Source organism: Aphelocoma coerulescens, chromosome 26, assembly GCF_041296385.1.
Source record: "Aphelocoma coerulescens isolate FSJ_1873_10779 chromosome 26, UR_Acoe_1.0, whole genome shotgun sequence".
In the NCBI taxonomy this organism is placed as follows: domain Eukaryota; kingdom Metazoa; phylum Chordata; class Aves; order Passeriformes; family Corvidae; genus Aphelocoma; species Aphelocoma coerulescens.
Genome location: NC_091039.1, coordinates 5296985 through 5324969, shown reverse-complemented (window position 1 = coordinate 5324969; position 27985 = coordinate 5296985). Strand labels below are relative to the sequence as shown.

The window sequence follows — 27985 nt, the reverse complement described above, 5'->3', positions numbered from 1 at the left end:
GTGGCACCGGCGCGTGGCCGCAGTGTCCCCACGGAGGGCAGGGACACAGCTCGGGGGATCCGCGTGGGAATGTCGGGACGAGGAGCCGGCGGCTCCAAACCCAGGGCTGATGTCCGGCAGCTCCACGCCGGAGCCGTGGGTGCGACTGGAATTTTAAAACCTGGAACCGTGGAATCTGCGGCTCGGGTTCACTCTCCTCGGGGACTCTCTGTGTCCTGGGTGTGCCCTGGACCCTCCCCATGTGTTCCCGGCCGGGCAGCTGTGCCCCATCCCGGCCCAGATGGGCATTCTGGGCTCAGGCAGGGTCCTGCACAGCCGGACCACGAGCAGTCAGGAGTCCAGCGAGGCGGTCTGGGGGTGCAGCGGGACCCCAGCACCACCCTGGCATTGCCCGCACTGGTTTAGTGCTCTGGGACTGGTGGGACTGGGCCGGGGACGCTGTGAGTGCTTCAGCCTCCCCGAGCCCCCTCCTTCCCCAACGCCCCTCTAGAGTCTCCCTCTACTCCAGACCCCCCCAAATCCCCCTGCACTGACCGAGAGCATCCTTCCATCCCAGACCCCCCCAAATCCCCCTGCACTGACCGAGAGCATCCTTCCATCCCAGACCCCCCCAAATCCCCCTGCACTGACCAAGAGCATCCTTCCATCCCAGACCCCCCCAAATCCCCCTGCACTGACCCCTCACCCCCTCTCCTTCCCAAGACCCCAGCCCAATTCCCCTCCATCGATCCCCCTCGAGCATCCCCCGAACGCAGACCCCCCCAAATCCTCTTCCAGCGTCCCCCCAGCCCCTCTCCTTCCCCAAACCCCTGCCCAATCCTCCCCCACTGATCCCCCACGACCATCCCCCAACCCAGACCCCCAAATCCCCCTGCGCTGACCCACCCCAGCGTCCTCTCCTGCCTCAGACCCCCAAACCCTCTCACTGAGCCCCCCAAACCCCTCCCGTTCATCGCCCCCTTCCCCGGCCACGCCCACTTTGGCCCCGCCCACTTTGGCCCCGCCCACCCGGCCCCGCCCCCCGCGCCGCCGCCGCGCCCCCCTGGCGCCCCCTGGCGGCCCCGCGGCGCTCTCGCGGTGTCGCTGCTCCGGCGGGCCCGGCCCGGCCCCGATCGCTCCGGGCCCGACCGGGGACCCCCGGACCCGCCGGGCCGGGCAGGGGCAGGGCCGGGCCGGGGGCCCCGACACGCTCCAGGCCCCGGGAAGGGCCGGGTTGGGGGCCCCAGCACGTTCCGGGCTCCGGGAAGGGCCGGGCCGGGGGCCCCGGGCCGCAGCTCCCGGACGGCCGAGCCGGGAGCGCCTCAGGTACCGAGCCGCGCCTGGAGCGGGGCCGCGGCATCGCCCCCGTCCCCTCCCCTCGTGCCCCCCCCCCCGGGCTCCCCCGGCCGCCCTTCGCAGCCAATTCCCCGGTAACCCCCCGGGACTCGCCCCTTCCTCAGGCCCCTCGGTCCCACGGGCTCCGCAGGCCCGTCCTCCTCCCTCCATCCCCTTCCTCATCCCTTCATCCCCTTCCATGTCCCTGCAGCCCCATCCTCCTCCTCCCTGCAGCCCCTTCCGCCTTCCTCCTTCTTTTTCCTCGTTCCTGCAGCCCCTTCCCCATCCCTGCAGCCCCTTCCCCATCTCTGCAGCCCCTTCCTCATCCCTCCATCCCTTTCCTCCTTCCTCCAGCCCCTTCCTCGTCTCTCCAGCCCCTTCTCCTGGCCCCTCCTGCCCCCAGAGCTGCCCCCCTGCTCCCTCCCTCCCTCGCAGGCTGGGGGGATGTGTTGGGTCTGTCCCTGGAGGGGTTGATGTGGGACCAGGTGCTTTTCCACACGAGGTTTCCGTGTGTCCCTGTGCAGGGGGTGTCAGGGTGCCTCGATCCTTTGGGATTAGGGGGATCCTCTTCTCCAGCTCTGGGTTTAAGAGAAGGGCTGGCAGGAGGGTGAAGGCACGAGGGGCTTCTGCAGGCTGGGGGTTTGGGAGGAGGGGAACAACCCGGCTGGGAATTTGGGAGAGGTGAGCCTGCTCCAAGCAGGGCTGGGGAGGATTTAGGTTGGGATGCTGGGAGTCTGGATGGGGCTGGTGGTCTTAGGAGGGACCCACTCCTGCTGTGGGGAACCGTGTTGGGCTGTTGGGGTGTTTTTTAGTGACTGGCTGAGCTCTGAACTGGTGTTGGGAAGGTGTTGGAAGTGCTGAGCAGGAGCCTGGAGACTTGGGAGTTTCTGTGTGAAAGGGATGCTGCTGAAATATTCACCAGCGAGGAGCAGTGGGAAGCGCCGAGGGAGCGTTCAGGGAGCTCGTGGTGGTTTTTTAGTTCATTTGTTCAGTCCTCACTGTAAAAACTGTCCTTGATCAGCCACAGCACTTGAGGCTGACCCCTCCTAGGTGAGGGTGGAGGGAGAGAGGAGTAAAGAAAGAGGGGGCAAAGGCAGAATGTTTTCTCCAGCTGTTGTTCCTGAGGGATTTGGGGGGTCCTGAGGAGGGAGTTGGGAGGGCACAACCACAGAGGACACGGCCCCCAGTGCCCAGATCACACCGAGCAGGATCTGGTGCTAAATTATTGACCAAAGCCTGTGAGGGGAAGGAATCCGTGCTGAGCCGAGGAGAGCAGGCAGGCTGGCTGGGGCAGGTGTGGGGCGGCACAGGGAGGGTGTGGGGCGGCACAGGGAGGGTGTGGTGCTGCTGTAGGGCTGGCAGGTGTGTGCGGGAGGGCAGCTGGCACCGGCTTCCTTTGTTCCTGAGAAACGTTCTGGGCAATTGGCAGGGCTAGGGCAAGGTGGGGAATTCTCCAAGGGCCAGAGTGAAGGCACGGGGGTGCAGTGGGAGGTGATTTAGGAGCTGTTTTGATGTAAAAATGGAATGGGAGCCCTTGGCAGCTCAGGGGTGGCTCTTCCCCCTCTCTCCAGGCTGGAAGGGGGCCCAGGGCAGCTCTGCCACTCCATGATCCATGGTTTGATTTGGAGAGGGGGGAGGCAGACTCTGGCATGGCAGAGGGAAAAGCTCCCAATGGAAAGAGGTTCCCAATGGAAAGAGGTTCCCAGTTTGCCATTTACAGCCCTGGTGCTGGGCTGGGATCATCTTGGTGGCTCGGATGGAGAGATCCTGAGCTGCTCTCAGGGCACACCTGGCATCATCCCCTGTTTCCTGCCCGGGGCTGGATCTGGAGTCCTTTAAGTTTCCATCAGGGACAGCAGAATTTCACATTTCTCACTACAAGTGCAAAACCCAGGAATATTTCTCACTCCTACCTGATCCTTGCACTGACTGGGTCAGATATCAGAGTTTTAGTGTTTTGTGGCCTTTTTTGTTTCTCCTACTCCACAGCAGAGAGCAGCTGCTGGTTCTCTGACCCTGAAGGACCTTCCCTGCAGTGAAGGCACCTCCTCATTCCTCAGCAGCAGCTGCCTCACCACCCCTGGCTGCTCAGTTTTATTTTATTCACTCCTCTGTAGGATCCTAAGGATCCTTTTAGGATCCCAAAGCCAGGAAGTAAAACATCTCTTCTTTAATTTTCGTTTTAGCTGTGTGTTCCTCATTGTCGTGCAGAGTTTTCTGTGTTGGTGTAAATGTAGTTCATTAAACACAAAATGCACCCACCTTCCTTGGGATGTTTGAAGGGAAGTTCAGTCGCTCTCCCACCCCCTGCTTTTTTAATTTTCTCTGCTTTTATCATTGTTTAATTGTCTTCTCCTTGCCAGGTGGAAGATGGGAGTGTTTCCCTCGTGTTTTAGGTGAAACCTGCTTGCCATGAAGTCCTGAGGGAGATAGAGGGACTGCAGTGGGAATTCCTTCTCCAAAACAAACCCAACAACTGCCTGATGGTAAGAAACCTGTTGGTTTTAATTAGTGTTACATTAATCAAGGAGCAGAGTGAAGAGTTGGAGCTCCAAACCCCCTGGGATGGATGGGGGAGGGATACTGGGAGAGGGTGGGAGAGTTGGACTGGGAATGTGATTGTGGCCCGGTTTGTGTCCTGTCCCCAGGGATTGCCTCTCTGCCTGGCGTCATGGGGAGCTGCTGCAGCTGTCTGTGCACAGACAGCATCCCAGACAACCACCCCACCAAATTTAAGGTAAATTTTTACCCCTTCAACCCCATCAGAGGGTGTGGGACAGCTCTGACTGCACGAGGGGAGAGCAAACCTCTGCCCCTGCACACAAGCATCCCTCGAGAGGATTTGCAAATTCATCACTTCTGCTTTGGGTTTTTTTTTTTTTCTCCCCCTTTCCTTAAAAAACTCCTGCTGCAAATGTGTTTGTATTTGCTGCTGAATTGTCTCTGCTTGGGAAATGTGAGGAAATGGGGGACTGGAGAGAAAAACCTTTTATTGCTCAGGGCTGTGTTCCAGAGCCTGGGCTCAGACACAGCAGCTGAGCTGCCAAGCTCGCGGGCTCCAGGGCTGACAGCTCGGCGCCTCTGCCAGCCACGAATCCCTGCTCTCAGCTGGGAAAAAGGCAGCAGGAAATGGAGGGGAATCCATGGAATTGCAGTGCTCCGTGGGTGGGCTGGTTTGGGGAGCAGTGAGGGGCACCTGGAGGGCCCCGTCCAGCTCTGGACCCTCACGACAAGGGAGACATCGAGGGGCTGGAGCGTGTCCAGGGAAGGAATGGAGCTGGAGCACCTGGAGAAGGGTCTGGAGAACTCCTGAGGGAGCTGGGAAGGGGCTCAGCCTGGAGCAAAGGAGGCTCAGGGGGGACCTTGTGGCTCTGCACAAGTCCCTGACAGGAGGGGGCAGCCGGGGGGCGGGGGGAGATCGGACGAGGAATCAGCCTCAAGGGACAGGATGAGGAATCAGCCTCAAGGGACAGGATGAAGAATCAGCCTCAAGCTGCACCAGGGGAGGTTTAGGCTGGAAATCAAGATGAATTTCTGCATGGAAAGCATGGTCAGGCCTTGAAACTGCCCAGGGAGCTTTGACCTCCCCACCCCTGGCAGTGCCCACCTGGCGATGGATCAAAGCGGGCATTTTGAACTCGCTGATCCCGGAGCTCTTTTTCCCACCTCAACCAATCCGTGGCTCTGATTTCCCTGCTGGGTCCCCTGCAGGTGACCAACGTGGACGATGAGGGGCACGAGCTGGGCTCGGGGGTGATGGAGCTGACGCAGAGGGAGCTCATCCTGCACACGCACAAGCGCGACGCCGTCAGGTGGCCCTACCTGTGCCTGCGCCGCTACGGCTTCGACTCCAACCTCTTCTCCTTCGAGAGCGGCCGCCGCTGCCACACCGGGCAGGGTCAGTCCCTGGGGGGGCTCCCTGGGGGTGGCAAGGCTGAGATTTCCCTCCCCAAAGGCAGCTGGTCCTCGTGTCTTCCCGAATTCCTGGCGCTCTGGGTGTCCGCAGTCTCTTCCCCCCGGAGTGTTGGTGCACACGTGGGGGTGGGGGGTGCTGTGGATTAAAAGGGTTAAACTGGGTGTAAATCTGGTGGCCTTGCCTTGCTGGTGCTCGTGGGGATGCTGGTGGAGCATTTTTGGGGTTGTTACTCTGTGCTCTGGGGCAGGAGGGGTGGCTGGGCCTCCCTCAGGAGCTAAAAAGCGCTTGCAAGGCTTGAGGCTTTGTTAAGCATCGTTCAGCTCACGATAAAGCAGCACCTGCACCTTTTTCTGGGTCCCTTTTAGGATTTTTTTATTCCACAGAGCAACAATTGGTTGAGCTCTGTTTTCCTCGGTGCTTTTCCCTTAAATTGATCAGTGCTGGTTCTGCTCAGAGCTCTGATTTTGGGTCTGGCAGCACTTTGTGACAGAGGGAAAGGAGTTCCACGTTTTCCTGCTGTCTGAGCATGCAGAGGGAAGTGAGTCACCCAGGAGCACTGGGAATAGTCTGGGAATAGAGGAATTACAGTTTGACAATGGGGCCTGTTGGTTCCTTTACCAGTCTGTCTCTCATGCTTTTAAAAAGAGCTGAACGTTTTCTTGGCGTCTGCATCCCCTCGGGAGGAAAAAAAGAGTTGTTTCCTCATTCTGTTAATGTGTTTGTAAACTCCAGAAGGACTCCTGTGAGTGCCCAGGGTCTGTGTGAAGCTGCAGTGGCATCTGCTGCTTTTTAATATTGATTTCAGTGGGGTTTTCCTCTCCTGTCAGGGAATTTGTCCTTTGGTTTCTGCTTTGCCTTTCGCAGGGTCGAGCATCAGTGATGAAAATTGAATGCAGTGATAAAAATTCTGCCCCTCTGTGTGGTTTGATTCTGTTCAGGTCCAGGCAGAGCTCTCCCATCCTGCAGAATTTTTACCAGAAACACTTCAAGCAGAAATGAGAGGGATGATGGGTTTTGTTGCATTCTCTCCCTTCCTTGTAGGATTTTATCCTGCTTATTAATTTTACCTGGAAGCCTCCTTGCTGATGCTGCTCCCCACCTGAGTCAAGGCAGATCCAGCTATTTTTTTTTGGTCAGAACGTGGAAAACGTGGTTCTTTGGGAGCAGCCCTTGTTGCCAGGCTGTTCCTGTTGCCATGGCTTTGGTGTGTGCATGTGCCAGCCTGGGATTGGTTCCTGGGCTGGGCTGCTCCTTTGGGGAGAGACTCTTCAATCCCAGAGATTTTTCAAAACGTGACATTCCTGTCCCTCCCTCCTGTGCACAGGGCCCAGTCCAGCTTTGAGGAGTCACTGCCTGGATTTTCCCCTGGGAAGGGATGGACTGGGTGCCAGGGGAGTTCAGATGGGAGAGGTGATCAGTTCTCCTGGCCCTCCACACCCGTGTGGTGTGAGATACCACAGCTCTGAGGTGGAGCTGGATGGAGCTCTGAGCAACCTGGGCTTGGGGAAGGTTGGCAGTGCAACTGGATGATCTTTAAGGTCTCTTCCCACCCAAACCATTCTGTATTCCATGATTTCTGGTGTTATTTCCTGAATAATCCACAGGGTTTTGGTTGGTTTCGTGTGGCTGTGGCTTGGTTGTGTTAAACAACAGCAGAAGGAATCAGAATTCATTTAGAAGTGGGAATAACACATATTTTTAAAGCAGCATCACTTCCTCGCTGCTCTCACCCTCCTCTCTGGCCCTGACAGGGATTTTTGCCTTCAAGTGCTCCCGAGCAGAAGAAATCTTCAACCTGCTGCAGGAGCTGATGCAGTGCAACAGCATCAACGTGGTGGAAGAGCCCGTGGTGATCACCAGGAACAGCCACCCCTCGGATCGGGAGCCGGCCCGGAGCCCCCAGCCACCCACCAGTAAGAGCCCCTCAGTGTGTGGGGACAGGAGAGGGGACACAGGGCTGGGGGTGACGTCTGCAGTGCTCCCATCAAGCTGCCCGTGGAGCTGTCCCATGTGTGCTCCTGTGTTAAAGGCCCCCGCTCGTTTCCCGTGGGGAATTTGGTTTCCGAGGAAACGACGACACGAGAAGCCCTTCGAAGAGTCAGAGCTGTCACCCCTCAGCTGGATTTTGCTGGGCCACCACTGCCAAGTGGCCTCTCCTGAGTAGCTCTTGGGAGGGTCAGGCGGTTTCTGCAGGAAGCCACATGTGGATGGCTCAGTTCCTGTCTCCATGAGGAATTCCATAGATTTAAAGGAGGGCCTTTTTCCCTTGTGTGTGTCCCCTGGACAGCCTGGTTTTACCTTCTAGGGTGTCTAGAAGTGCCCAGCTCATTCTGAAAGTGTGAAAATAATTCTATTTTGTACCAATTTAATGCTTCTCTGCCTTGATTCTCTCACAGCTCTGGGCTACACTGGACTTCCCAATGGATTTCACAGCTTCCCTGGAGAATCCCTGTCCTACTCTGCAGCCCGGCACCCCTCAGTGAGCAGCCTGAGACATTCCTCTGTGGGGGAAGACTCAACTCACCCCCTCCTGGGCCCTGAGGAGCAGGTAAACCCCCCCCTCAACTCTGCTCTGTGCAATTCTGGGTTTCCCTCCCTCAGAGCTCAGGGGATCCTCACACCTTGCCACTCTTTTTATTCTCTTCACTTCATTTTGCTCCTGGAGGCTCCTGCTCTCTGACACTTCACTAGAACTGATGCTCTGTCACAAAAATCTGACTCGTGTCCTCAACCCACTGGTATTTGGGTGGCAGTCACCTGTCAGCTGTCACACAACCCCTCAATTCAGACCCTTTTTAGTTTTAGTTTTGAGGTTCAGCTCTTTGCTCTCAGTTGTAGGATTTTAAGATTTTTCCTACAAAACCCAGGGAAGCCTGGGCAGGTGTGAGGGTTGTGGGATCACTTGAGGAGGTAGTTTGTGAGTGGCCATGTGCATCAAGCATGACACAGAATCCCTGAATCACTGAGGTTGGAAAAGACCTTGGAAAAGATTAAATCCAACCTGTGCCCGATGCCCACCTGTCACCCAGCCCAGAACACGGAGTGCCACATCCAGGTGACACCTCCAAACCTCCCTGGGCAGCCCTTTCCAAAGCCTGACCACCCTTTCCACGAGGAAATTCCTGCAGATGCCCAACCACGTGGACACACAGCGCGGATCTGCAGCTGGACTCTTTTTGTCTCTCTCCCAGCCCACAAAACCTAAACCAACTTCTACATTTTACCTCCCAAAACCTTCCCGACTTCCAAAATCCCTTTTTCTCCCGTTCCACCAGATGAATTCCCCTCTCCTGGTGGTTTCTCAGCTGCTTTGCTCTGGTCTCTGCTCTCTCCTCCTGTCACTGTCCCTCTGCTTCTCTCCTTGCAGTCCCACACCTACGTCAACACGGCCACCGGGGAGCCGGAGCCGAGAGGCCGGCACTGTATGCACTCCTTGCCTGAAGCCCACCCTCCTTTCCCCCCTAGGAACCACAGCTGCTCCCTGGAAGACCGAAACCCCCAGGTCTTCCTGCAGCCTGCAGGGGAGGTGAAATTCGTGCTGGCTCCCACCTCCGGCTACCGCCGGCTGTGCCGGCACCCCCGGGAATGCCGGGCGCACCTCTGCCCTCCCAACAACAACAACAACGAGTGTCAGGAGGGGTGTCCATCCCCTCAGTGCATCTACGAGAACCTCAACGGGCTGGTGGCTCCCAGCACCTCATCCCTGTGCCGGGCCGGCCGCTCCAAAGTGTCCCGGGAGGACGGGAGCTGCTCCCATCGCCGCTCGGCGCTGCTGCACTACGAGAACCTGCCGGCGCTGCCGCCGGTGTGGGAGCTCCAACCGGCCCGGCACAGGGACGAGGACGCTGGCACGGCACCCACGCCATCCCCCAATGGCTTCTCCGAGGCTGGCGAGGAGGAGCCCCTGCAGAATTCCCTGAGCTCGGAGAGCGCGGCCCCGCAGCCTCGCCGCTCCTTCCTGCCCAGAGCCCGGCGCAGCCGCCTGCCCAACGTCTTCAGCTTCGACTTCCCCCGGCCCTGCCCGGAGCCTCCACGGCAGCTCAACTACATCCAGGTGGAGCTGGAGCCTGAGCCCTGCAAGGGACAGCAGGACCCCCGGGTGCCACCCCCTGCCAGCCCCGGTGGCCGCCACACCGACTCGTACGCCGTGATTGACCTCAAAAAGACGGCGGCCATGTCCAGCCTGCAGCGGGCGCTGCCCAGGGACGATGGCACCTCGAGGAAAACGCGGCACAACAGCACTGACCTGCCCCTGTGAGGGGCCCCAAGTGCCAGCCCCGTGTCGTGGCTTTGGTCCCTGCCCCTCGCTGTGCCCTGCCCCGTGTGGCTCCCATTCGCCATTGTTCGCCCATTCCCTGGGGGGCTGGCCGCTGTTGAGGTTCGTCTGTCTCTGTCCCTCCGTCCTCCCCTCTCTGTGTCGCTCCTTTTTCAAGCCTTGTGGGATGTTTGGTGACTCTGAGGGTTGAATTCCGGGCGGGAGGTGCCCGCAGTGACGTGGCACGGCCTGGGGTGGGGCAGAGCAGAGCCAGAGCAGGGCAGTGCCATGGGCGAGTGCTCCCAAAACCGAGCGGCTTTAGGAGCTCCGTGCCAATCGAGCCTGTTCCCTGTGGATGTCACACCTCCAGGAGAGCTCCAGGAGGCCACTCCAGAGCTGGGATTTGCCTTGTGGTTCCAGAGGTCCCTGGAGACGAGGGAGCTCACGCCGCCGTGGCCTTTCCACCCTCAGCTCACTGTTCCCTGTGTTCCTGAAGCTTTTTATCCTTCTGTCCCTGTCTCAGATTCAATTTAAATTGGGCAGCTGCAATTCAGCGAGGAGGACACATAGCCATGGGCACTCACTGTGATCACAGAACCCTGATTGCCTAAATCCTTAAAATTCCCTTCCCTGCTTTAGGAGAGGAGGGAAAGGCCACAACCACGAGGGAGGTTGGAAGTTTGGTCTAGAAAACTTCACTTGTGCCATACCCTGCTTTGTTTTTTTGGAGGGTTCTTTTCGGCAGCTGCTGAGAAGTGTTGTGGATTTATTTATTTGTTTACTTATTTATTTATGAACTGCTCCTTCGCATCCCAGTTCGTTGCCAAACTGGTGCCAGTCCGCAGCGTGCGCTCGCTGGGGCTCGCTCCTGCTTGGGGGACAGGTCCCAAAAGATCTCGGTGGCTTTGCTGAGCCACCAACTGGGGGGAAACCACTGTGGAAAAGAGCAGCTGGGAATCAGGAATTTATGGACTCGGGCCTGACTGTCACGGGGTGGGTGGGAAATGGAATGGGAGACGTGGGAGTGGGAGCGGAGCCGCCGGGCAGCCGAGCTTGGAGTGGCATCAAAGTCGTTGCCTACACCCACACGCCCGGCTGGGGCCGGGAGCAGCCTCTGTTCGGCGTTGGGAGTGAATGTGCAGATTGTTCCCTCAACTACGGACCTGGAAGGGCTAAAATTTCGGGTAAATTTGTGGCCTTTTGCTGTGGTTTTTTGTCTCGATGCCGGGGCTGCGCTGAGCTGCCCCAGGACGTCCCCCTGCCCCTCCCCGTGGGACAGGCGGCGGCTCGGCCTTTCCCTGGATTTCTCTGTGCCTGTTCCGATGGAGAGCAGCGCTCTGGGTGCTCTGGAGCCTCACCTCCTGCTGGCTGTGTCCGTGTTCCTCCCGGGACAGCAGCTGGATCCGTGCCCAGCCAGGGTCCCGCTGCCTGCAGAGACCTTGCCAAGCCTCACGTCCCCCTCGCCCTTTGGTGTTTCCCGGTGTTGACGTCCATGGAAGAGGAAAGAACCCCATCCCTCAGCTCCAAGCTGCTTCTGAGAGCCAGGAGCTTGATTCCCAGGGTTTTGGAAGTTCAGCCTTTTTTTTCTTTTTTTGGTTTTTGGTGCTGTCATGTCCTATTGAGCCGTGACCCTGTCGGGAGCGAGGCCACGTGTCCCAAGTCTGAGTGGTGCCATGTTTGTGTCGCAGAACGTGGAGTTCTTGGCTTGCTGTTGCACTATAAATTCCAAGTGTGCCACATGCTTCAATCCACTGGTTTTTCTTTCCATTTTGGAAGTCCTCGTGCTCGTCTTCCATTCTTTCGTCCGCCCCGTCCCTTGTGTCACCCGTAACGGAAAGGAAACCCAAGTAATATATTTTTATATGTATAACAAATGACTTTATTTGAAGGAAAAAGACAACCCTGCCCCCAAGTAATGTATCCCCCCTAAATCCAGCTTTCATTTAGGGAAGTGAGAGAAGAAATTGTTTATATCTATATCTATATATAAATATAAATATATAAAAGTTAACTGCGTTAAGCTTTAAATAAAGTATTTAAATAAAGAGTTTCTAAGCTGTCGGTGTCACCCTCTGGGACAGCACAGCTCCCCTCTGGAGCCTCTGTAGGAACCTGCTGGAGCTGAGAAATACAGAATTCCTTTTCCTTTTTTCCCCAGAAAGGGCAAAGAGGATGAAATGTTTTCTGTTTCCATGGAGGAGGAGGTGAGGGCCCTTTCCCACCCCCTTTCCAGGTGGGTTACATCCCAGGGAAGGTGCTGGGCTGGGCTCTTTGTGCTCAGGGCTGGGGCTGTCCTCGGGTGCTGCCCGGTGCCACCAGCGTGGCCACGTGTCCCTGAGGGTGGGATGGAAGGGTCTGTGAGCTCCTGGGATCAGGGAATTCCCTCTGGTGTTCCTTAAAAAGTCTGGCAATCCCATTTCGGTGGCTCCATGAGAGCTTTGTGTTGGGAGATCCATCTTGGATCACCTGAACTGCTGATTTTACATCCTCCAGGTGATCTGGGCTGTCCCACCCGGGCCTCCCTTCCCTCCTTGGCGAATCCAGTGTTCCCAAAGGACGCTGGAAGCAGCAGTGACAGGGACACAGCCCATCCTTATCCTGGTTATCCTGCGGGAATGCTGCTCCTCTTCTAAGAAGGAGAAGAATTCCCTGGACCTTGAAGATGAGAAAGGACCGAGCTGATGGCAGCTGCCCATTCCAGCGTGGAGCATCCTGTGCTCCGTGTCCCCTCGTGTCCCCTCGTGTCCCCTCGTGTCCCCTCTCCCCTGCTGCCTCAGCAGGCTGAGCTCCAGCGCCATCCCAAACTCCCCGGGAAGCTTTGGCAATGAAAAGCCGGTCTCAGCTCATTGTTTGCGGCGGGTTGTTCCACGTTCGAGCCATTCAATGGGAATTGGAGTGCCGGCAGCCAGGATGGAACTCAGGGATTTCAGGGTGCGCGTCGTGTTCGCATCCCAGTGATTTTTTTCCCCTCTTTTTTTGCTCTTCTGGAAAACTTCCCCAGAGCTGCGCCCGCACTAAGCCACGAGGACTCTTTGAGAATTCCGCCATATCCGTTCTTGCGGGAGGAGTGGAAGCGCAGGGAAGGAGCGGAGCCGTGTCCGGCGCTGGCCCCGCGGTTCCCGGAGCCCCGGGAGCTCCGGTGACACATTTGGGATTCTCCGGCGCAGCGTCGCAGCTTCCTCTAGTGGCCGTGGGAGAAACGGTTCCAGAGGAGGATCCGGGTTTGGGTTTGGGAAGTGAGGAGGGAATCCGAGTCCGTGTTCTCTCGTCCCTTCGGTTCTGGGATTTGGGACTTTTCGGAGTTCTTCCCTGTGGTTGTTTTATTTGGGTTGGGAAGGTTTCCCCAATCTGTTGTGTCCTTAAGGAGCCTTGCCAAGGTGGATTTTATGGGTTTTCCTTTGGGTCTGACAGCGCTCTGCTGGGCTTGGATGGGAAACTGGATGGGATACCCGGTGATCCCTCCAGCCATGGGATATCCTCCCAGTTTTTGGCAGAATCCTCCCGCTTGGTGGATGCACCCATAAATCTGCATTTGGGTTTCAGGGATCCATCCTGGCCTCTGTGCATCCAGCTGGTACAGATGGGAGGGAAAAACCATCCGAAACCTGCTCTGGAGTTTGTCCCCAGAGCTGAGGGGATGCTCGGAGCTCTCCTCCTCTCTGCCCCAAGCTCAGATGGTTCAGCTTGGTGTTCTGGGAACTGGAAAATTGGGAAAGGAGCTGCTTCAGTGGAATGTTTGCTGAGACTTCGGTTCTCAAAAAGGGTTTAGGAAGCAAAATGAGGTGAATTTGGGTGGTGGCTGAGCCCTGGGGGTGGGAGCTGGGCTGGAGGTTCCAGTGCTTGCCTGGGGACTGGGTCTGTGTGGCCCCATTGGGGGCTGACCTGTCCTCACTGGGCTCCTTCCTCCACTTGGAATTGTCATTTGGGGATGTTTTGTGAGCAGCCATGGGCTGAGCAGAGGGAATATCACAGCCTTGACCTTTCTAAGTGGTTCTTGTTTGAGTCTGAGTTAATCCATCAGATTTCTTCCCCCGCTATTTCCCCCCTGCTGAATTCCCAAACAGATCTCCCCCTCTTCCCTTTCCCAAGAACCCGCTGGTAGGAACAGAGCTTCTCCCAGTGCTCCAGTGTCTTACCATGGGAGGGTTTTTCCTCTTTTAACCCATTTTAGGTGCTTTTCCCTCAGGGAAGGAGGTGGGAATCCCTGTGAGCTGTGCCTGCCTCACAGGGAGGGGAAAGGAGAGGTGCTGAGGGTTGAGGGATCAATATTTCTGCAGAGAAACTCGAATGTTTGTTGTTTCTGAGGAATTGTTGTTTTTATTACCTAAATTGTGCTGTTTACTGGCAGGAAAACCAAACCAGGGGTGGCACTCCAGCTCCCTATTCTCTCATTGTCTCTCTGTGTGATGCTGTTCAGCCCTCTCAGGTGGAGGATCATTAATGAATGATGGTTAACGAACCCATTTCCTAATTCCAGCCTCTGGGAGGGCTGCCCTCCGTGCTTCTGGGAATTTTTGTCTTTCCCCCAAACTCGGCTGGTCTGGAAATGCTGCTCAGAGGCAGCAGAACAGGTTTGGGTTGCTGTTACTGGGGGTGAGTTCATTAGTGAGAACCCTGGGAGCTTTGAAGTTGGCAATTACAGGCCAGGGGATGGAAAAGGCTCATTGTAAAGATGGGATCTAATCTGTTTTACTTCCCTGAGTGGGATTTTTCCAGCTGAAAGGCCCTGATGCTTCAGTGTCACCTCAAACCCCTCCCGTGCCATTCCTGTCCTTGTCACCTGTGCTGGTGCCTTGGCCACTGAATTTCTGATGTGGCAGAGAAGCAAAGGTGCTGTGGGGATTCGGCTGCCCTGAGCCGGGGGTTGCTGTGCAGTTGTTCCTTTGGGTTATTCCCATGGAAATCCAGGCAGTCCCTCTCTGAGGAACAGCTCTGTGCCCTGAGGACGGCTCCTGGTTTGCCTTGAAGTGTGAAACTGCGCAGAATAAACGGAATGGGGTGTCCTGGCTGGTGGCACCTTTGCAGGACAATTCCATGTGCTGCTTCCCCTCTGTCAGTTTGAAGCCATTTCCTTTGTCCTGTCTCTCCATGCCCTCATCCAAAATCCCTCTCCACCTCCCTTAGAGTCCCTTTAGGTCCTCAGCATCAAGAAGTGACTGATCCTCTCCTGGTTTGGGAATTTAAATGCCTGACCTGGATCCCAACCTTTTTTTATTTACAGCTGATTTACCCATCTTTTCCTCACAGGGAAAGAGGAGTATTTCCTTTGATGTGATGGAAGCTGTTCCTGTGTACTGTGGCCTCTGTTTTGGAAATAAAACACTAAAAGCAGCTCGTGCAGCACCGAGGGGAGGATCGGAGAGCTTGTGTGGGTTCATAAACACAGCTGCTCCGGGGGCAGAGAACCACGGAATCCCAGACTGGTTTGGGTTGGAAGGAACTTAAAAATCATCCAGTTCCACCCCTGCCGTGGCAGGGACACCTTCCACTCTCCCAGGTTGCTCCAAGCTCCATCCAACCTGGCCTTGGACACTGCCAGGGATCCAGGGACAGCCACAGCTTCTCTGGGAATTCCATCCCAGCTCCTCCCCGCCCTCACAGGGAAGAATTCCTTCCCAATATCAAACTTACATTTCCTCTCTTTCAGCCTGAACCCATTCCCCTTTTCCCTCACTCCAGTTCCTCGTGAACAGCTCCTCTCCAGCTCCTTGTAGCCCCTCCAGGTCCTGGAAGGGGCTGTGAGGTCTCCACAGATCCTCCTCCAGGTTCCACAGGCTCCTCTGGAGCGCTGGGCTCACCCCCTGCAGCATCCCGGGAAAGGCGGTGGGGTCAGAGATGGGATTCCCTGGGCTGGAGCTGGGCCACCAAACCAGCTCAGAAGAGAAACTGAAAGCAAAGGAGAGGGAATGCCCGGAGGCCGGTCCTGAGGGAAATCCCGGGAGCAGCGCGGGTGCGCGATCCCCCCTCGGCGCGGCGACTCCGGCTCTCTGCGAATCCAGAATTCCTGCCGGAGTAATTCCCTCAGAGCTGCCCCACTTTGGGTCAAAAAGCGCCAGAAAGCGCTTTTCGAGTGAGCGCCGCAGAGGGCACCTTCTCCCCGTGCCCCGTGGGGCCGTGCCGGGAGCGGGCGATGCTCTGCTGGCGTTCCCATACCCGCGCCCCGCTTCCCGCCAGGATCCGCTGCTTTATCCGATCCCAATGCCCCGATCTTTCCGCCCATCCTGCTGGCAAGCGCGATATCCGCCGTGTGACAGCCTCAGTATCCAGAGGAGGCCACGCAGGCTGCCCGGTGCTCCCGAGGGAATGGAATCCGTGCGGAGCGCTGGCGCGGGATGAGCGGCGAGAGCGGTGCCGGGTGATGGAGAAGGTGTTGGGTGATGGATTCGGGATGCAAGCAGGGCTGCAGGAGCTCTGGAAAATACCTGGGCTCTAACTAACAGGATAACGGCCCATTTGCCAGAAAATATTTAGGTTATGACCAAAAAAGCTTTGGTTTGTTGGCTAGAAAATATTTAGGTCGTGAGCAAACCCATTTTGGTGCATTTCCTACAGAATATTCGGGTTATTACTCAAAATGTTCTGCTTGGTTTGGGTGCTTGGTGGCCATTTGGGAAGTGTGGGTTTGTGGTTCCTTTGTTTTCACGGGGGGGAAAGAAGCAAACAAGGAATTTTCTGACTTTCTGGGCTGGTGTGAGGACGTGGAGTGTGGGTTAAACCCCGAGGGTGGGTTGCACATTCCTGGCGGTTACAGCACCCACCTTTGGATATGGGATGGGGAGGGAACCGTGTGCTCCACAAAATCAACAAATGAATGGGAAAATGGGTGGTTTCTGCCCAAATAGGGAAAGCAGGAGCAGGTAGGACATGGAAACGAGCTCATCTCCTGGAGTGAAGGTCTGGGATGCTGATGAAGAGGAGAAGGCAGGACAGCACTGAGGACCCCCTTGGAGGAAACCAGAGAAGGAACCTGGGGACAGTCCTGGAGGAAACGAGAGAAGGAAGCTGGGGACCACCCTGGAGGAAAGAAGAGAAGGAAGCTGGGGACCACCCTGGAGGAAACGAGAGAAGGAAGCTGGGGACCACCCTGGAGGAAACGAGAGAAGGAAGCTGGGGACCTCCTTGGAGGAAACGAGAGAAGGAAGCTGGGGACCACCTTGGAGGAAACGAGAGAAGGAAGCTGGGGACCACCCTGGAGGAAACGAGAGAAGGAAGCTGGGGACCACCCTGGAGGAAACGAGAGAAGGAAGCTGGGGACCACCCTGGAGGAAAGAAAAGGAAGCTGGGGACCACCCTGGAGCAAACCAGAGAAGGAAGCTGGGGACCACCTTGGAGGAAACGAGAGGAGGAAGCTGGGGACCACCTTGGTCCAAACCAGAGAAGGAACCTGGGGACCATCCTGGAGCAAACCAGAGAAGGAACCTGACGGGCTCCATCTCCTCGCCGCGTGTCCCGGGAAAGCCGCTCCGCCGGCCGCCTCCATCCCCGCTCTCTGCAGCGGCGGAAGGAGGGCAGACAAAAGCGTTTCCCTCCCTCGCCAAGAGCCGCGAGTCCCTTTGTCCCGGGGCAAGGCTTGCGCAGGTTTTGGCGAGCGCAGCCACGGCCCAGCGCGGTGACGACGTCGGGTCCCTCGGCCCCGATAAGCGCTGACCCCTTATCGGATCGTTCCCCTTTGATCTCGCCCCCGAGGCCGTGCGCGGCTCTGCCCTCGGGACGCCGATTCCGCAGGATCCTCGTGGCCCGAGGCACAAAGAAGCCCTTGAGGCCGGGGCTGCGAGAGGTGCTAATGGAAAGCGGAGGTCAGCAGATAAGGGCCGGCGCTGCCTCCCGGGATAAAAGCGGGAGCCCGGGCAGCCCTGCCCGGCTGCCGCCGCCTCCCGAGGGGTGACCGTGGAGCTGCTCGGCACCATGAAGTGGCTCCTGGTGGTCCTGGCGTGTCTGCAGCTGGCGGAGGGGGCGGTGAGGTGGGTGAGCTGTGCGGGAGGAACGGGGAGAGGGCGGAGAACGGAGCTCGAGGATGCTGAGCCGCGGGGAGAGCGGCGGGAGGCACCTCCAGGGCGTGGGCACAGCCCGGGGCAGCTCCTGGGGACATGGAGAGATCCTGGGGACACGGGAGCAGCTCCTGGGGACATGGGGAGCTCCTGGGGACAGGGGAGCAGCTCCTGGGGACACGGGAGCAGCTCCTGGGGACATGGAGAGCTCCTGGGACCTGGGGAGATCCTGGAGACATGGGAGCAGCTCCTGGGAACAGGGGGAGCTCCTGGGGACAGGGGAGCAGCTCCTGGGGACACGGGAGCAGCTCCTGGGGACATGGGGAGCTCCTGGGGACACGGGAGCAGCTCCTGGGGACATGGGGAGCTCCTGGGGACACGGGAGCAGCTCCTGGGGACATGGGGAGCTCCTGGGACCTGGGGAGATCCTGGAGACATGGGAGCAGCTCCTGGGAACAGGGGGAGCTCCTGGGGACACGGGAGCAGCTCCTGGGAACAGGGGGAGCTCCTGGGGACACGGGAGCAGCTCCTGGGACATGGGGAGCTCCTGGGGACATGGGAGCAGCTCCTGGGGACACGGGAGCAGCTCCTGGGGACACGGGGAGCTCCTGGGACCTGGGGAGATCCTGGAGACATGGGAGCAGCTCCTGGGACATGGGGAGCAGCTGCTGGGACATGGGGAGCAGCTCCTGAGAGCTGGAGAGCAGCTCCTGGGGACATGGGGAGCAGCTCCTGGGGACATGGGGAGCTGCTGGGACATGGGGAGTGGCTCCTGGGACCTGGAGAGCAACTCCTGGAGACACGGGAGCAGCTCCTGGGACGTGGAGAGCAGCTCCTGGGACCTGGGGAACAGCTTCTGGGACCTGGAGAGCAGCTCCTGGGATCTGGGGCATGGAGAGCTCCTGCCATGGCTCAAAGGAGCCCAGAGAACTGAGCCTTTGAAAATGCCCAAATCTTCTTAATTTCTGCTCTGCTCATTTGGGTTTCCTCTCCCTCTGTGCAGGATCAGCCTGAAGAAAGGCCAGTCCATCCGGGACAAGATGAGGGCAGCGGGGGTGCTGGCTGATTTCCTGAAGCACATTAAATATGATCCCGTGAAGAAATACCAGCCCAGGCAGGGCTCTGTGGTCAGGGAGCCCATAACCAACCACCTGGACGTGAGTGCCCCACGCTCCCCGTCACTGCCTGTCCTCCCTCCTTCCTGGCTCCTTCCAGAGCAATCTGGACACTCCTGAGCCTCCAGGAAATGAGAAATTCCTTTCCCCCCCCCCCCCCCCCCCGCACTCTTTTAAGCCTCTGTTTGGAAGTTTAAGGAAGGTCTCCCCCAGCCACAAAGAGCGAGGCTTTTCTGTAGAGAACAAACCCACAGTAATTATTTAATATTTCATTTTTGGGGGGCAGAAAATGCAGGATGAGAGCTCGGTGTGCTCCTGTGTGGTTGGGTCTGAGAGTGAGCCTGGCACTGGGATGCCAGGGGGAAGCCTGGTCTGTCCCTGAGCCCGTGGCCAGTGGAAATCCCCCTTTTTTTTTTTTTTTAGTCCTCCTACTACGGGGAGATCAGCATTGGGGAACCCCCCCAGAAGTTCTTGGTGCTCTTCGACACCGGCTCCTCCAACCTGTGGGTGCCCTCCACGGACTGCAGGAGTCCTGCCTGCTGTGAGTACCCCCAGATGCTGTGAGCAGAGCTACTACTGCTCCTAGGAGTAATTCGTGCTAATTAGTACCAGCTATTATCCCAGCACTGCAGGGCTCAGGGATGCGTTTCAGAGCATCCCAGACTGACCAAGCCAAGATGGGTTTAGGTGCCAGTGGGTGCCTTTTCCTTGTCCCTGTTCTTCCCCTGTTGGGGACATCACGATGCCAGACCACAGATGACCCCGGGATGCTGATCTGGGATAGCTGGTGCCTTCCTTGGGAAGCACAGAGCCCTCTGCCTGCTTCAGGGATGGCCAAATCCCCACGGCCATCCCGGGAATCTCAGGCAGCTCCCTGGCTATCTGTAGCCGGGCAGAGGGAAGAGGAAAGCCGGGAATTGCGGAGCTGATGTCCCGCTGCCAGCAGAGCTCATCCCTCACGGTGGAAGAGTGATGGGGATTTCAGCGTGAGGGCTTTGCTGTTGTGCTTGTGATCCCTGGAGAGGGATCCAGGCAAAACTGGGCTGCAAACCCCAAAACCTGAGAGAGAACCACGGGGTAGAGGAGCAGTCTGTCCCTGGGGATGATCCCAGCGGAGCATCCGGCAGTGAAATCCCACTGCAGCACATGCCCAGGGCTTTTCCCTTCTTCTCTCTCTCCCCCAGTCAACCACGCCAAGTTCAAGCCCCGTGACTCCTCCACCTTCACCTCCAGTGGCCAGTCCTGCACCGTGTCCTACGGCAGCGGCTCCGTCACCATCGTGCTGGGCTACGACACGCTCAGGGTGAGCGCTCCCCGTGCCATCCCTGCGCTCCCGCTGCTGTGTCCTGGCTGGGTGTGCCCATGGAATGAGCCTGGGAGCAGCCTAAGGGCCGATCTCACGTCCTGTGTAGCCAAGGCTTGGACAAACCCTGGGCAGAACCGATATAAAGCGTTTATTGCCACCCTCAGCCACCCAGCTGGGCTTTGGCTGGGTTTTAACCTAATTCCTGGGGGTTTTTCCCCGATTTTCCCCGCTGCCTGGTGCTGTTGGCACCAGCTGGGACCCTGCAGTGCTTTCGGAGCAGCAGCCACCCCTCGGGTTTGCCCGGCTGACCCCGGATCCCCTTCCCCTGCAGATCCAGAGCATCACCGTCACCAGCCAGGAGTTCGGGCTCAGCCAGGACGAGCCCACCCAGCCTTTCTACTTCGCGGATTTCGATGGGATCCTGGGAATGGCCTACCCCTCGCTGGCAGTGGGAGGGATGGCCACGGCTCTGGAGGGGATGCTGGAGCAGAACCAGCTCGCCGAGCCCATCTTCAGCTTTTATTTCTCACGGTACAAACCTTTCAGAGCGCTCTGCACATCCTGGTGTGCCCTGCCTGTCCCCAGGAGGGTTCCTTAGGGATTTATCCCTCTCTAGCCCACGTTTATCACAGGGATTTCCCCATCCCTGCTGCCGTGACTCTGCTTTTTTGCAGCCAGCCCACCTACGAGTACGGGGGAGAGCTCATCCTCGGGGGCATCGACCCTCGGCTCTTCCAGGGGAACATCACGTGGGCGCCGGTGACACAGGAGCTCTACTGGCAGGTGGCACTTGAGAAGTGAGTGACCCCCTGGCTCAGCTGCAGCTTTGCAGAGCTCGAGGTGTCTGATTTAGGGGCCAGTGGGTGCCCAAAGCCACGTCCTTGTGCCCGTTCTCCTCCCAGCTTTGCCATCGAGCAGTCAGTGAGCGGCTGGTGCAGCCAGGGCTGCCAGGCCATCGTGGACACGGGGACATTCCTGGTGACGGTGCCCGAGGAGTACATAGAGAGCATCCTGGAGGCCCTGGGAGCCCAGGAGACCAGCTTTGGGGTGAGTGCACGGGGATTTTGGGGGGTGTGGAGCACTGGGGAGCCTTGCATGGGAATCAGAGCCCTGGGCTCGACCGGGTCCCACAAAACTCATGTGGCAGCTGCAGAACAAGTGCCAGTGAGGAGAAAGGGGGGGGTGTTCAGCCTGGGGAAGAGAACTTTGTGTGGAGACCTCACAGCCCCTTCCAGGATCTGAGGGGGCTACAGGGAAGCCAGAGGGAGACTTGGGACAAAGGCCTGGAGTGACAAGGGGGATCCTTGGACAAGGGGGAATGGGTTCAGACTGAAGGAGAGGAAACTGAGGTTTGATATAGGGAGGGAATTCTTCCCTGTGATAGAATTCCCAGAGAAGCTGTGGCTGCCCCCGGATCCCTGGAAGTGTCCAAGGCCAGGTTGGATGGGGCTTGGAGCAGACTGGGATGGTGGAAGGTGTCCCTGCCATGGCAGGGGTGGGATGGGATGAGCTTGAATTCCCTTCCAACCCAAACCATTCCGTGATTCCACGGTGTGGCACCGCCAGGGGATGGAGTGTTTGTCACCCTGGCACGCGATGGCCTCCGTCCTCTCCGTGCCATCACCTCCTCTGTCCCTGTCCCCTCAGTATGCAGTGGACTGCAACGGGACCCAGGACATGCCCCCCATCACCTTCGTCATCGGCGGCGCTCAGCTCCCGCTCTCCCCCTCTGCCTACGTCCTGAACGTGCGTATGGGATCCACCCTGGGAATTCCCTGGGGGATCCATCCTGACAATTCCCTGGGGGCTCCACCCTGAGAATTCCCTGGGGGCTCCATCCTGCTGAATTCCCCATGGGCTCCATCCTGACAATTCCCTGGGGGATCCACCCTGACAATTCCCTGGGGGATCCACCCTGGGAATTCCCTGGGGGCTCCATTCTGAGAATTCCTTGGGGGCTCCATCCTGCTGAACTCCCTGGGGGCTCCATCCTGAGAGTTCCCCATGGGCTCCATCCTGCTGAATTCCCCTGTGGGCTCCACTCTGGCAATTCCCTGGGGTCTCCATCCTGCTGAATTCCCCTGTGGGCTCCATCCTGACAATTCCCTGGGGTCTCCATCCTGCTGAATTCCCCTGTGGGCTCCATCCTGACAATTCCCTGGGGTCTCCATCCTGCTGAATTCCCTGTGGGCTCCATCCTGACAATTCCCTGGGGTCTCCATCCTGCTGAATTCCCTGTGGGCTCCATCCTGAGAATTCCCTGGGGGATCCATCCTGCTGAACTCCCCTGTGGGCTCCATCCTGACAATTCCCTGGGGTCTCCATCCTGCTGAATTCCCTGTGGGCTCCATCCTGAGAATTCCCTGGGGGATCCATCCTGCTGAATTCCCTGGGGGCTCCATCCTGCTGAATTCCCTGTGAGCTCCATCCTGCTGAATTCCCGAGGCACTGGGAGGAACCCGGAGCTCCCTGCCGGCAGCGATGCTCTCCCTGTGCCCGTTCGAGGCTCTGACCCCCCTGTTCTTCCCCTCCTACAGAGCAATGGCTACTGCACCCTGGGCATCGAGGTCACCTACCTGCCCTCCCTGGACGGGCAGCCCCTCTGGATCCTGGGAAACATTTTCCTCAAGGAATATTACACCATCTTCGACCTGGCCAACAACCGCGTGGGCTTCGCCCTGTCGGCCTAGAGGGACGAGGCAGCAAATTCCAGCCCCTCTCCTGGCCTGGCACAGCTCTGCCAACACGGCTGGAGTGCCACAGCATTCCCAGGGACATTTCCATGCCCACATGAGCCCCCATCCCTCGGGATTTCTGTGTCAGTGTGTCCTCACCGCCTCCTCTAACAAATAAACCGCAACATCCCAAACGGTCTCTGAGCTCCTGGGTTTGTTGGGAGCAGCCTGAGGGGTTCCGTGGCTCACAATCCCTTCCTCCAGCAAGGTAAGTGCTGGGATAAGCTCCAGGCCCTGGGATAAAGCCCCAAGGATGGGCAGCGCCCACCTGCAACCCTCACGGGGAAGCCCTGGACCTTCCTTGCAGCTGGAAAAGGTTTGACAGAGCCCTGTGGTTTCTCTGAGGCTGTGAGGCGAGTCACAACACCCGAATGACCCCTCAACCCTGGAGCGGGGCTGTTCAGCCTGGGAAAACTGCACTGGAATATCAGGAATTGGCCGGAGGGGATGGGGAACACCCTGGGCGGGGGGAGGTTGGGTGACCCCGCTCTTTCCCGGCAGCCAGGGTCGTTTCTTCGAAGTTCTTTATCCCCGGGGCTCGTTCTCAGGTGCGTTCACAGCTCTGTCGCTTCCCGGGGGAAGGACACGAAGCGCTCCAAGCTTGGTGTTCAAAATATTGACACAGGCTGAGGAGCGCGCTGAGACACAGATTGGGTGGGCACGGACAGCAGGGAAGGGCATTCCTCCTCCTCCTCTTCCTCCTCCTCATCCTCCTCCTCATCCTCCTCCCTCTGGAATGGGAACTTTCTGCTGGAAACGGGGTGGCGGTGGCAGGAGGGCACAGGCAGAGGCTGACCACGGCCCGGCCGATCTTTGCTCTCCCCTTTGCTCCCTGCAGGATCTGTCCAGGCCAAGGCAGGGAAATTTGGGGGGGGGGTTGTGGAGGAGGGGGGAGGGAACTTGCCGAGCTTCTGAAGATTCCGAGCATCATTCCATCCCCAAAAACTTGGACGGAAGCAGCCAGCACCCCAAACACGGCTCATTCCCAGAACGCCAGCAGCAGGAATTCCCATTTGCTGGGAAGGGTGTGTGGTTTTGCCTTTGTTTTCCGGAAAGCTGGAGCTGGGCTGAAGGCGGGAGAAAAAGCCTTGAACTCGGCGATAACGACCGCGTTTTGTTTTTTATCAGATGTCCCGTATTTGGTCTCGGTATCGGCGGCGCTGCCCCGAGAGCCGGGTCAGGAGGGAATTCAGGGTGGATGTGGTGACAAAGAGGAGGGTGGGAGCAGACACCGGGGGAAGGAGGAAGGAGCTGGGCACGGCTCTGCCCATTCCCACCTCGTGCCCGTCCCGGAGCGGCCACCGAGCCACCGCCACCACCGGCGACATGTGGGGGCTGGCGCTGGCCCTGCTGTGCCTCCCGCTCGGGGAGGGGATGCTCAGGTGGGTCTGGGGCAGGGTGGGGTGAGGGGGTCTGGGGGCAAGATTGGGGTGAGGGGTCTCGGGGTGAGGGGTCTGGGGGTGAGGGTGAGGGGTTTGGGGGCAAGATTGGGGTGAGGGTGAGGGGTCTCGGGGGTCTGGGGGCAAGATTGGGGTGAAGGTGAGGGGTCTCGGGGTGAGGGGTCTGGGGATGAGGGTGAGGGGTCTGGGGGCAAGATTGGGGTGAGGATGAGGGGTCTGGGGGCAGGACGGGGGTGGGGGTGAGGATGAGGGGTCTGGGGTGAGGGGTCTGAGGATGAGGGGTCTGGGACGGGATGGAGGTGAGGATGAGGGGTCTGGGGGCAAGACTGGGGTCTGGGGTGAGGATGAGGGGTCTGGGGATGAGGGGTCTGGGGTGAGGATGAGGGGTCTGGGGACAAGATTGGGGTGAGGGTGAGGATGAGGGGTCTGGGGGTGAGAGGTCTGGGACAGGATGGGGATGAGGATGAGGGATCTGGGGTGAGGATGAGGGGTCTGGGACGGGATGGGGGTGAGGATGAGGGGTCTGGGGACAAGATTGGGGTGAGGGTGAGGATGAGGGGTCTGGGGACAAGATTGGGGTGAGGGTGAGGATGAGGGGTCGGGGACAGGATGGGGGCGAGGATGAGGGGTCTGGAGCTGAGGATGAGGGGTCTGGGACGGGATGGGGGCGAGGATGAGTGGTGTGGCGAGGAGAGGGGCTCACCCCTGGCACAGGGGGTGCACAGCTGGATCTCTGCACCCCACAGGATCCCCCTGAGGAGGAGCAGGTCCGTGCAGGAGGTGATGAGAGAGAAGGGGCTGCCCGAGGGGGTCCTGAACAACCTGCGAGGGGACCCGGGGAGGAAATTCCAGCTCGGAGGGGCCGTGGCTTACGAACCTCTGCTGAACCACCTGGATGTGAGTGCTGAAGCTTTGCCTTCCCCTCTGAGCCGGCTCGGCTTTTTGGGGAGCCCTTCGTGGCTTTCCTGGCTGCCGTGGGGGCTCAGTTCCCTCTCACTCCCCAGTTCAGGGCCTTGGGAAGGGGTTTTTTTTGGGCGTTTAGGCTGGCCCTGAAGGCTGGGTGGTGCTGGGAGGGCAGGAGGCATCAACTGGAGTTGGGACAGGGAAATCCCTTCTCCGAAAAAAGCAGAGCTCATGGTTCCAGGGCAGATCCACCATTCCTGCTCCGTGTCCAGGGCAGATCATTGTCCCTCTCTGTGCTCTGGTGCCCTCCAGGACCACGAGCAGCAGTTTGGGGTTCAGAAACCTCCTTCAAAAAACCACGCAGGAACAGAAACCCACCCAGGTTCTTGCTCACAGACCTTCTACTTCGGGGAGATCGGCATCGGGACCCCTCCCCAGAATTTCCTGGTGATCTTTGACACCGGCTCTGCCAACCTGTGGGTGCCCTCCACCTACTGCCAGAGCCCAGCCTGCGGTGAGCACCCCTGGGGGGACCCCCGTGGGAGCTGTGACAGAGAAACCAGCACCACCCGAGGGGGTTTGGGGCCACCAAAGCGGTTTTATGGCCCTTCCCCTGTGAAGCCTGTCTCTGTGGGGACAGGGCTGTCACCTGGGGGCTGTCACCTTCTGTCCCTGCAGGGGACCACGCCAGGTTCAACCACAGCCTGTCCTCCACCTTCCTGGGCACTGATGTGAGCTACACCCTGAGCTACGGGTTTGGGGACGTGGCCGTGGTGCTGGGGTGTGACACTGTGACAGTAAGTGACCCCTGAGGGGCTGGTGCACGGACACACCAGGGAAAAACCAGTGCAGTTGGGTCAAAAGCTCAGGTTAAAACTCAGGGAGGACCTTAAAAGTACCTTTTTTATTCTGGGGGTTGGTTCCTGATTAGTTTAAGGTGTGTCAGCATGAATTCACTCCGAGACTGGGATCTGCAAACAAACTCATTCCCGGTCCTCTGGGCTTTCCAGCCCCGATCTGGGATAAGGGAGGGATATCTTTGGCTGCAAGGATTTGCTTTGTGTACATCTGAGCTTTGTCCTTCCGGGATGATAAGGAATGTTCTGTGCGAGACTGGCACGCACTGAAAATGGGATTTTAAACCGATTTAAGAGGCAAGATGGGGTTTGTGGGTATTTTGGTGGAATAAAAAGGGTGAGGGGACAGAACTGGGAGTCAGGCTGCTCCCGACCCCATGGGTGACGGGGAAGAGCTCAGCCTCTCCCAGTGCAGATTTAATTTTGCGACCAAACCCCGACATCTCCCAGCATCTTCCCTCTCCCTCCAGATCCAGAACATCATCCTCAGGAACCAGGAGTTCGGCCTGAGCCTGGATGAGCCCAGCAGACCCTTCTATTACCTGGGCTTTGACGGGATTTTGGGCATGGCTTACCCCGGTGTTGCCATCAGCGGCTTCCCCACCTTCCTGCAGAACTTGCTGCAGCAGGACCAGCTCAGCAAACCCCTCTTCAGCTTCTACTTCTCCCGGTGAGACCCTCAGGCAGCAGCTCCTTTTTCCACAGGCACGGCCTGGATCCATCCTTCCCTCCATCCGCACCTTCTCCCCACACCCCTCTGTGCTCCACCGCTTTCTACAGAGCACAAATTCAGATTTTGGCCTGATTTTGGAGCTGATTTTGGGGCTGATTTTGTGTCTTTCCAGCAACCCGACATATAATTACGGTGGGGAAGTCATCCTGGGAGGGGTTGACCCCCAGCTGTTCTCCGGGGAGGTTTTATGGGCTCCCGTGGTCCAGGAATTGTACTGGAAGATCGGCATTGAGGGGTAAGAGCTGCGCCACGGCTCGCAGCGGGTTTGGGGTGGGAAACCTTTCCCAACCCTTTTCCTGCTGCTTCCTCAGGTTCTCCATCGGGCTGTCGGTCACTGGTTGGTGCAGCCGAGGCTGTCACGGGATTGTGGACACTGGGACGTTCCTGCTGACCATCCCAGGCCAGTTCCTGCCAGCCCTGCTGCAGGCTCTGGGCGCAGAGCAGAGCGATTACGGGGTAGGTGGGCAGGATGGGGATGGTGCTGAGCTCTGAAGGCTCCCAGGAGCAAAATATCTGACCTGGAGCAGCCCTGCTGTGGGGTAAAAATGGGATAATTCGGTAAAAGTGGGTCTGGCACTGTCAGAGCTGTGCTGAGCCTTCGGGAGCGTGGCTGTGGTGACCACTGGACAAAGGCCAGTGCTAGTCCTGGGTGTCCTGACCCCTTTCTGCCTCTCCTGCAGTTCCTGGTTGACTGCAGCTCTGTCCCAGAAATGCCCATCCTCTACTTTGCCATCGGTGGAGCCTGGTTACCGCTGCCTCCCGCTGTCTACGTCCTACAGGTAGGTGGGATCTCCTCATCCCAGTGGGAATTTCCAGTTCTGCCCAGGAGAAAATCAGAGTTTCTTCCCAACACCGCATTTCACGGAGATTCCTCTGCCTGCCTGTGGCTGTGGGGAGGGAATTGGCTTGGGACCTGTGCTGGAATTGGCTCTTTTTCCCCCCAGAATGATGGCATTTGCACCGTGGGGGTGGAGAGCACCTACGTGTCCTCTGCCAGCGGCCAGCCCCTCTGGATCCTCGGGAATCTCTTCCTCCGGCAGTATTATTCCATCTTCGACATGGCCAACAACAGAGTGGGCTTTGCCACGGCATCTTAGGGGTGCTGAGCATCATCCACGGGGGATTTTATCCCCTGGAACACCTTCTCCTCCCTGGGATCCGGGCGTGGTGATGAGTTGTGGATAAAGGACTGTGAACCCAACTCGCCCTCGAGGCTTCCAGGCATTCCCTCAGCTTCTGGATTGCGGCAATGACAAATTTGGGGGCTTTTATTTTTGGTTTTAATGGGAGCCAGATCCCTGCTGGAGCTGGCTGGGAAACTGGGATGAGTGGGAGAATTTCAGGCTGTGCTCAGGTTGAGGATTCCAGGGCTGAGCCCTGGCTGGAGGCTTCGGGAACCAGTTTGGAGCAGGATGTGCGGAACGAGGAGCTGCGTGTGAACAGCTCCAGGTTCCTTGGGTTTT

The 27985-nt window shown here is 58.3% G+C and overlaps 3 protein-coding genes across 4 annotated transcripts; all 3 read left to right on the top strand.

The window, feature by feature from the left end:
• Positions 1–1068: 1068 nt before the first annotated feature.
• On the top strand, positions 1069–9488 carry FRS3 (fibroblast growth factor receptor substrate 3). 2 transcript variants are annotated; one of them, XM_068995807.1, is made up of 7 exons: positions 1069–1305; positions 3678–3800; positions 3963–4051; positions 5026–5212; positions 6982–7143; positions 7627–7778; positions 8598–9488. In XM_068995807.1, exons 3-7 carry the CDS (start codon positions 3986–3988, stop codon positions 9486–9488), a joined length of 1458 nt encoding a protein of 485 aa, XP_068851908.1. In that variant the 5' UTR covers positions 1069–1305; positions 3678–3800; positions 3963–3985. The 2 variants fall into 2 exon arrangements, with proteins under 2 accessions (XP_068851908.1, XP_068851909.1); XM_068995808.1 differs by having other exon boundaries at positions 8696–9386.
• LOC138098902 (pepsin B-like) lies at positions 9439–22690 on the top strand. Its single transcript, XM_068995809.1, has 9 exons — positions 9439–9608; positions 18477–18630; positions 19012–19129; positions 19773–19891; positions 20226–20425; positions 20569–20691; positions 20797–20941; positions 21542–21640; positions 22432–22690. Exons 1-9 carry the CDS (start codon positions 9439–9441, stop codon positions 22582–22584), a joined length of 1281 nt encoding a protein of 426 aa, XP_068851910.1. The 3' UTR covers positions 22585–22690.
• Positions 22691–23934: 1244 nt separating this feature from the next.
• On the top strand, positions 23935–27619 carry LOC138098903 (pepsin B-like). Its single transcript, XM_068995810.1, has 9 exons — positions 23935–24011; positions 24776–24926; positions 25329–25446; positions 25611–25729; positions 26260–26459; positions 26635–26757; positions 26834–26978; positions 27203–27301; positions 27467–27619. The coding sequence occupies exons 1-9, from the start codon at positions 23956–23958 to the stop codon at positions 27617–27619; spliced, it is 1164 nt and encodes a 387-aa protein (XP_068851911.1). The 5' UTR covers positions 23935–23955.
• The last annotated feature ends 366 nt before the right edge of the window (positions 27620–27985 follow it).

Coding starts and splice junctions, on each gene's coding strand:
- LOC138098902 (XM_068995809.1), top strand. CDS start 9,439: ATGGCACCTCGAGGAAAACGCGGCACAACAGCACTGACCTGCCCCTGT. Junction 19,130..19,772: donor CTGCAGGAGTCCTGCCTGCT/GTGAGTACCCCC, acceptor TCTCTCCCCCAG/TCAACCACGCCAAGTTCAAG. Junction 20,692..20,796: donor TGGCAGGTGGCACTTGAGAA/GTGAGTGACCCC, acceptor TTCTCCTCCCAG/CTTTGCCATCGAGCAGTCAG.
- FRS3 (XM_068995807.1), top strand. CDS start 3,986: ATGGGGAGCTGCTGCAGCTGTCTGTGCACAGACAGCATCCCAGACAAC. Junction 7,144..7,626: donor GAGCCCCCAGCCACCCACCA/GTAAGAGCCCCT, acceptor ATTCTCTCACAG/CTCTGGGCTACACTGGACTT. Junction 7,779..8,597: donor TCCTGGGCCCTGAGGAGCAG/GTAAACCCCCCC, acceptor CTCTCCTTGCAG/TCCCACACCTACGTCAACAC.
- LOC138098903 (XM_068995810.1), top strand. CDS start 23,956: ATGTGGGGGCTGGCGCTGGCCCTGCTGTGCCTCCCGCTCGGGGAGGGG. Junction 26,979..27,202: donor CAGAGCAGAGCGATTACGGG/GTAGGTGGGCAG, acceptor CCTCTCCTGCAG/TTCCTGGTTGACTGCAGCTC. Junction 27,302..27,466: donor CCGCTGTCTACGTCCTACAG/GTAGGTGGGATC, acceptor TTTTCCCCCCAG/AATGATGGCATTTGCACCGT.